The sequence below is a fragment of the Loa loa genome, assembly GCF_000183805.2.
Source record: "Loa loa unplaced genomic scaffold supercont3.32, whole genome shotgun sequence".
Classification (NCBI taxonomy): domain Eukaryota; kingdom Metazoa; phylum Nematoda; class Chromadorea; order Rhabditida; family Onchocercidae; genus Loa; species Loa loa.
Genome location: NW_018108212.1, coordinates 68728 through 77417, shown reverse-complemented (window position 1 = coordinate 77417; position 8690 = coordinate 68728). Strand labels below are relative to the sequence as shown.

General features: G+C 35.5%; 3 protein-coding genes across 3 annotated transcripts in view; 1 reads left to right on the top strand and 2 right to left on the bottom strand.

Moving 5' to 3' along the window:
• The window catches only part of LOAG_16973 (hypothetical protein), a gene marked incomplete at both ends in the record, with an annotated part of 5591 nt that extends 4775 nt beyond the window's left edge, over window positions 1-816 (bottom strand). The window contains 2 exons of the mRNA XM_020449627.1: window positions 333-449; window positions 738-816. Coding sequence (XP_020306804.1) covers window positions 333-449; window positions 738-816 — 196 coding nt within the window. The remainder of the gene's footprint in view (window positions 1-332; window positions 450-737) is intronic.
• A 317-nt stretch (window positions 817-1133) lies between these two features.
• Window positions 1134-1661, bottom strand: LOAG_10346 (hypothetical protein; the record flags this gene model as incomplete). Its single annotated transcript, XM_003145866.1, has 3 exons — window positions 1134-1213; window positions 1265-1296; window positions 1426-1661. The coding sequence occupies 3 exons, from the start codon at window positions 1659-1661 to the stop codon at window positions 1134-1136; spliced, it is 348 nt and encodes a 115-aa protein (XP_003145914.1).
• Window positions 1662-1871: 210 nt separating this feature from the next.
• Window positions 1872-3834, top strand: LOAG_10343 (60S ribosomal protein L5; the record flags this gene model as incomplete). The annotated part of the gene is made up of 6 exons (XM_003145865.1): window positions 1872-2060; window positions 2420-2497; window positions 2800-3056; window positions 3186-3393; window positions 3500-3574; window positions 3721-3834. 6 exons carry the CDS (start codon window positions 1872-1874, stop codon window positions 3832-3834), a joined length of 921 nt encoding a protein of 306 aa, XP_003145913.1.
• Window positions 3835-8690: the final 4856 nt, after the last annotated feature.

Here is an 8690-nt window from a genome sequence, read left to right as displayed (position 1 = left end):
ACTTTTATATATATTAGTAGAAGTTACTAATCCTTTCTGCTGGATCATTTTCGTGGCATAACTGACGCGCTTACGAGCTTCACCGTAATAAGGTAAGCTTTCGTTAAAATTTCTTGTGTACCTATAACTCACAGCGAAACCTTTCAAATCCTTCACTCCGCAACAATATCTGGTGCAACTATAACACAATATAACCAAAGCCAAATAACTCTACTACAAGCTAACCCCTTAAAGTTCCTGACCATTGACTAACCACAACAAAAACAAGTCCGACATCCTGACACTTGCTATTTTTGTCCTTCGTTTTGATGACCTAAGTTCAAATAACTTACTTAACCAGGAATGATTACGCTGAGCGAATTGTCTACGATTCGTACCGAACGAACTACCACCAATACCATTAAGTGCCGATCGTCTAGGCCCACTATTACACTGCGAGTATTCCGCACCTGAAAAGTAAACGATATCTTAAACTTTTTGCAAAGTACAATGTAATGTAAAATCCGTAATCAGAAATTAACACATTCGAACAAGTATTTCCACTCTCCCCTCCCTGCGAAAACAGAAATGAAAATTTTTCAGAGTAAGACATTTGGACTTCCTCTTATTAAGAACCAAGATATTCGCAAAGTCATCTGCCGAGCGATCCAAAATCAGAGTTTTGATGGAATCAAGTATTCGAACTCCTGTTAACCCCTCATACCCAGAAGTCAAAGCGGAAGAGACAAAGAACTAACGGTGATGATTACAGTGACCGCTAAAATTATTATTACGACACATCGACTGCGAATATGTCCCTTGTGATGTACCGGTCATTTCGGTAGCACTGTTAAATTTTAGTCAAGTGATTCTGCAACTAAACTGAGACAATTATCCTTCGAAAAAAAATTTTGAAAGATTAAATTGTGGGAGGTAAAAATTCATAAGAATGGAAATAAATCCGTAACAGCAAGGATAAATAATGACGATAATTTGAAGACTGGCGATGTGACAGACCGACCACTCAGATACACAGGTTCAAATGATTGTAAATTTTTCCGAAAAACAGAAAATAAATACAAATTCAGTCAAAAGCCCTTTTCAGATCTTAAGATATGCTTGCAGTTGTAACAAATTTCATATGATATCCTGTCTCATCGTGACATACACGGATGTTGTTGACATGATGGATACTCTTCTTTCTCATCTACGCGGATGTTCTTGAATCCTCGACCTCAATCAAAGAAAGGCGACAATTTCAGAGAGTCCTAATGGACGAGCTGACCTTTTCCCGTCTCTTGCTCTTGTCTCTCTGCTCTCAAACCTTTAAGCGAAGGAGTGGAGTGTTAGGATGGGATAGAATATGCTTTTCAAATATTTTTTCAAGCCAACACCAAGCAGCAGTGGAAGAATGATTAGAAAACTTTAAATCTACCTCACACATACTTTGCATTCCCTTCTGAAGTTCCTTCTCTCGCATCATATCCTGAATTAGGGTTGCGTGGAACGGTAATACGCCGGACCACGCTGGAGATGAATTTAGTCGTGATCCGTAATATTTTCATACCGCCCACGTTGTGCAAAAGCCTAAAGAGCGGTCTGATGGATCCCTGTGACCTATCGAAGAAATGATTGTGGGAGTGTGGGTTTTTCTGTTTTGGGGTTGTGCGTGGTTCTCGCATCATGTAATTTGTCTTATGTTTAAACGGATCAATATAAAAGGTGTATGTTCCACACAGAGTCAGATATTTGAAACTCTGTCTTGAACTCGTACGTATAATCCACCTTGTGCACGGAGTGTCCTGTTTGCGCCGTTTAGTACTGCATTGATATGCAGAGTGCACGTAACACGCAGGACAGCTTGTTGCAAATTTTCTTTTTCAGAGTGTAGGATGGGTTTCGTAAAGGTAGTCAAAAACAAGGCATATTTCAAGCGTTATCAGGTGAAATTGAAGCGTAGACGTGAGGGTAAGACGGATTATTATGCAAGGAAACGTTTAACTGTGCAAGATAAGAATAAATACAACACTCCAAAGTATCGCCTTATCGTACGATTCACGAACAGAGATGTTATTGCTCAGGTTAATCGAATTGCCTTATTCTAAGTTGATTTGGTTGTATTGAAATAGTTCATAAGGATGAGAGCAAAAGGATGAAGTGGGAGTTCACTACTCACCTTTTTTTCCCATTTCTTTAGTGGTAGTTAATAATATGCAAATAATATTGAGTGTAAAGTGCTGTAGAACGCTATTCTAGTTCATGTTGATGTCCTGATAAGTCTAGTGAATGGCCGAATAAACTTTTCAACCCTTGTTTTTGCCGGTCTTTATTATTTGTTGAAGGAGAATATTTGCAAAGTAATAATCCTCCGTAGTGACCACTTAGAGTTAAATCAGTTCAGTTTAGTATTTGTAATCAACGGCATCAGTTTAAATTTCAGATAGCATATTCTCGAATTGAGGGCGATGTGGTTGTATGTTCTGCCTACTCGCATGAGTTGCCGCGTTATGGGATTAAGGTTTTATTTGCTTCGTTTTGCATTCGGACACTCATTTATAAAATTTTCAACGAGATGATATGGGTGCACTTGTTGATTTAAATTGCCATGTGTTGGCATGCACAAATGCATGCTTTTTCGAAAATGCAGTAGCATTATATGGTACTTATGGTGTAGTATATGGAAAAAAGTTATGCTGACGTGATTATTCAGGTGGTCAAAGGGGTGGGAAAGTACAACTGTAGTGGGAAGGATCAATTGTGATTTTTGGACTGTTTGGTCGGTATGAATGGGACAGAAATCGACGAATTTGTCATTTGTAGGTAGGCTTAACTAATTATGCATCAGCATATGCTACCGGTTTATTGTTGGCCCGACGTCATTTGCTCAAAATCGGTTTGGCGGAAACATACAAAGGTGTGGAAGAAGCGACTGGTGACGATTACAATGTTGAAAAGGAGGGTGAACGGGCACCTTTCCGGGCGGTCCTTGATGTTGGCTTAGCACGCACTGTTACAGGCGCTAAGGTTTTTGCTGTCATGAAGGGTGTTGCTGATGGTGGTATCGATGTTCCACACAGGTATGTATATCATTTTTTTACTTTACTTTTCAAGATATATTTACAGATTTTACGTCTTGTAACAGTTCTTCCATTCGTTCTGCCGTTTGAGAATCGCTGGTGTAGATTAAATTACAATTAAAGTTTCAGTTCTATCCTTCCAGTACTATTTTTTTTTTTAGTTGAGACGCGTTTCTTTGGTTATAATTCGGAAACCAAATATAATGCTGAAGCGCATCGAGATAGAATACTTGGCAAACACGTTGCCGATTATATGGCACTATTGAAAGAACAAGATGAAGATGCGTATAAGCGACATTTTTCGCGTTTCATTGCTGCTAACATCGGTGCTGATGACGTAAGCTGTCGCAAAGTTTTTTTTTGCTGAAAACATGATATTCTTATAATTAGCCTCAATTTTTGGCTTTATTTTTGATAATATCCAGAAGATTGTGTATTTGCAGATTGTGGATATGTATAAAAAGGCGCATGAAGCCATCCGTGCCAATCCTGCACGGGAATCTAAGAAACCAAAAGAGGTTTTTTCTTTCTCCTTCGTTCATCTTTTTAAATAAGCTTTAGAGACATTTATAGTATATTTGGAAAAATTACGACGTCTTTTCCGAGATGCTCCGTGGTACTGGCTGCATTTCTTTGTACGCTGTGCTAGTCTTGTTATTTCCAGATAACGAAGAAACGTTGGACAGCAAAGAAGGCATCACTAGCAGTACGCAAGAATCGTGTCAAAAACAAGAAAGCATATCTTAAGATGCTGAAAACACAGCAGGAAGCGCAATAATTCAAAAGTCATTTTGTGGATGTCATTGTACATCTCTAAGAATTGTAAGATTGTTGTTTTCCTATATAAATGTTGTTAAATGTTGCTCGTATAACAATGTGAAGGTTAGCAACGTTGGTGGATTATGACTGCGGGATTGTTTTAAAATACACGTGAAGTTTGCGGGATGGATCAGACAGCTTCAGTTGCTGACAACTTAGGATTATGCTGTTATATGGGTAGCTAGATTTTGATTCACTTAATATGGTTTGCACAAGCGTATTTGTGACGTTTGTTTCCTTCACCATTGTCTAAACTACATTTTATTGCTTCTCGAACTGGGACAGAAAGTTTGTCCCACTTCGACACTTCGATTAGATTGGAAATCTTTTAGTTTCCTCTAGTAACAACAATTTGACATTTTGTTCAGAATGAAATATATAAAGTGAGAAATTTTTGTATTTTCTTGGGAGTATTTTGCGCAGCGAGACGACACCTGAGTTACAAAATTCCCTTCTACCTCGAACTTGGATGATTGAACCACTGGATGAAACAAACGATATTGGCATCACATAATCATTAAGAATTATAAAACACAAATTAACGCGTAAAGCTAAATCCAAAAATTTCTCCACAAGATAAATTCCAAAGACACTAGGAGAACAAAAGGAAGGAAGAAAGAACGAAAGATCATGTTGTGTGAAGGATGTACGTCTATATATTTACATATATATGTTTATATATATACAGACACTGCCTTATTGCGCAGGAGAAGCTTGTGTGTTCTTTGGTTGGGAGCTATGCTAGTAATGGTGACTGCTACCTGTAGGGTCTCTCAGCTAGACGGGTCTCAATTGAAGGGCTATACAAAGTTCACGGGTAGGATGGGCTCGTTAGTCTTTATGCAACCATCCTAGGAGGGAAACAATTATGATCCCAAACCCGGGCAGATGGGGATCGTTTAACGCTGCAAGCCATCCATCTTAGAGAAGGTTACCCTAACTACGCCTACGTCCTAGGGCTTCGCTATCGCCATCTAAGCTCACCAAGCAGATGAACATTAGGAGTAAAGGGTAAGACCAGTTCCGCGCACGTGTGCCTCACCTAAAAAATTTGCTGCACAGACTCAAAGAGTATACCCAAATTTTTATGAGTGACAAAAGGACAGGTGATAAGATACAATGGAAGCCGCAGATCCAACCTTGCAAAACCTATGTAGGTGGTCGTTTGAGATTGACCTCGAAAGTAGTAGTTTTATTCGGCAGCATCCTGAACGACCAAGCAGCCTTTTTTAGGGAAGTACTGTTTGCTCCATAGTGAGAAAGGCCTAGAAAAGGTGGTTTAATTAAAGTTCATCTCCATCTCCACCCGGTTGGCTAACCATGGCCAACGGGCATCTTCTGACGCAGTCGAACAAAGACGAAAAGACAAAGGTATAACCTACTTCCAAAGTATGCATAAATTATATATATATATATATACATTTATAAATTTATATATACATGTATATCCTTCAAGGATTGGTTTTGTGATTACAAGGATTAGCGCCTTTGTTAGCACATGCTGATAAAGCGCTCTTAGCTTAGACTGGTGAACAATGAGCGCATATATATTCTTATACAGTGATGGTGCTTACCTATGCAGAAAAGAAGAATTTGGATTATTTTCAAATCTTAGTTACAATCCAACTCGATACCAAAAATTAGTACATCGCAACATTTTCACTTAGGAATCTTTATACTTTCCTTATCATGGAATTTCGCGTTTGTCCGCGATAATGCTTATGTCAGCGACAGTTCAATTACAGTCTTCCAAAGTTGAGTCGGGTGGAATCTGGAACCTTGCTGTAGTATGACTGTTAGCAATTTAAGATTATTGAAGTAACGCAACGAGACCGATTTCGGGAAGTTGTAAAATGAGCCAAGGATCGGAACACTTTGATTAGCTCGAACGGTATACTCTTAAATAAAAGCGACGCTTGACCAGAGATTAAGTGAAACTCAGTAGTTTTAAAAGTAAAGGGATAAGTTTCCCACCGGTGATTGCTATTTAAACAAATCCGGCATATGATTACGGTGAGATCGGATGGTATGCGCTGTATTAAATGATCGACTAATCAGTTTTAAGAAAGAGAAAGATACTTCCATCCTTTTTTACGCTATCATCACGACATATTATCATCCCTTTGAATTTCATTTTTTTTTTCTGAAGTGTTATTGGCAAATTTTGAAAAGAATAAGAAAAGAAGGAAATATTTTGAAAACAAAAATGAACAACGCATTATCAATATGGTAGTATTAATGATAAATATATTACAACAGTATCATGCGATATATTCCACAGTGGAATGATAGCATTATCAAAATGGTAATATTAATAATAGAGATACTGTAGGTATTGTAGTATAAACATGCTTGCAAGCGACATTCCATTTGACGTGAAATTGTTTTAACTCATCAAGCGCACGTTACGCATGATTTTCAACAGCACAACGTGATGTTTTTCTGGATATCGCAAAATTTTTAAATGTGGCTGCGTACTTTGAGTAATTTATTTCCGTTTTTCTCCATAAAGCTTATTTCGCTCTATTTACTATACTTTATTCCATATCCCATTTCTTTATTAATTTGTAGAATACACTAAAAATATTTGACATTATGTTAACTTTTTTACTTATCCACTTATTCAGATTATTTCTTCTCGATTGAAATCTAATTAATTATAATTGCTGTCAACTTAATTAAAGCTAAAATGTATGAATGAAATTATTGAAAATGATTGTCATATTCTAAGAGAAGGATTATTTCTGTATCACATTTCAAAATATGTTTGCGAAAAATGCCTAAAACTTTAAAAACGAAATAAGCTATAACAATATTCATTGATTAGTCAGCCTTTATCCAATTTGCTTTTGATGCGACTTGTAATATAACGTATGACAAAGACATTCATCTCATTTTTGACATTCAATATCTTTGGAAGTGTTTATATTCACTGAACTCTTTACTTTACATACATATTTTTCTTTTTTAGGAAGCATAGAGAGAGGACATTGTTTTAAGGAGTTTAGATTTAGTCCTAGTAGATAATCTATATTTAAAACAAAGATTAAAGGGACAACGTCTCTTTTCATTTCGTTAACAGTTTTAACTTTTTTAAAATAAGCATGAAAAAGCGACTGTGGATCTAAATTTTTCAATGAAAAATATGTTTACATTTTTTGTCCATTTTTAGAAGAATAAACATTAGCATTGATACATGGATCGATCGATTTTCTAATTTCAGGTAAACTAATGTTGAGAATGTGAGAAATAAATTGAGTGTTCCAGAAATCATTCAAAAATTAATTAACTAATCAATTTTTTGCGCTTCAACTTGTTATCAACTGTATATTATACACTATAAAGAGCACTTATTATCACTGTCAAGAATGACAAATGATAGCTGATAACTTCATCAGATTCTCCCTTCTCCTTTCATGTACTTTTTTATTAAACTAAGGATTGATTTAACTCGTTTTCTTATCATATTTGCTAGAACATTCTCTTCTCTTAGTAAATATGTATTAAATATATTGAATGAGCTAATATGTTTTCTATTAGATATCAAGGCTATTAAAGCTGTAATTTAATTCACTGTTGAAAACTGCGAAAGGAAAAAAGTAAGCAATGAGAAATGAAACTTGAATGACAATGTATCCAACATTTGTTATAACGTATTTCAAGTAGGATGATTTTAGAACAATTAAATTTTTACATGTTTATTGAATGGATTAAGAAAGTTTCTTCCCTCATAAACTATTCATTTTTTGTTTATATGAATAAAACATTCTCTGCATTGTTGAGCACGTATTCAATAGTACTTTAGAAGGATCTTGTAGCTTGTTCCGACATTTCGAGGAATTTTTGTTCTGTCACATTTTATCCAGTCGATTGGGATAATAGCAATTTTCGATAGAATATGGAAATTACACTTCTTTTACATTTCTGCTAACAAATCTCAGGTATACAAAATTATATTTATAGTTTTTTGAAGTAATTATCGTGATTTTTTCCTGTCAATGTAATTCTTAAGTTTTTTATATATTAATTGGTAATTTTGACTTGGACGATGTTTTATTGGCTTCGATTTTTTCGTGCCTATTACTTCAAATAAAATGAATAATAGAAAAACTGTCCTACCAGAAATATCATTAATGCTTGTTGTCTTATAAATAGTATTAATTCTTCTCTTTGCTAAATGCCTTGTAACTATATGGTGCAATCGTACAAAGCACTTAATCAGTTTTTGTTTAAAAAAAAAAAAAATGAAAGGGTCAAACTGAACAACATCTAGACCATCTCAATACTAAATAAATTGACTAATTTACATTTCATTAATTCTTTCTTTTCAATTAACTAATTTTCATTAATTTTTTCAACAATCAAAGAAGGAAGGATACAGACAGAAAATTGAGAGTTAGAAATAAACTAAGTAGAAGTGAAACCATCAATGCATTCCGTTGTCATTTGTTTTGCTGCCATCCCCAGTACTTCAATTAGAAACACAATGCTTACTTTGGAGGAAATTGAGAAAATCTGCGGTGCGGGAAAATAGTCCAATTTGCAGTGCGGAAAATAGTCCAATTTGCAGTGCGGAAAATAGTCCAATTTGCAGTGCGGAAAATAGTCCAATTTACAATGCAGAAACAATAGTCAGTTTGTAAGTTACGCAACATTTTGATGCGAAACAACACTTCTCAAGCGTACTGGAAGAAGTGTGGTGTTTAAATTTCTTGAAAACATTCTTCAAAACTAACTTATTTCAAAACTGGATGTCATATGAACAATATAACGAAAGTTTTAAAGAATGAATATGGTAGTATAAGTTGAGATGTG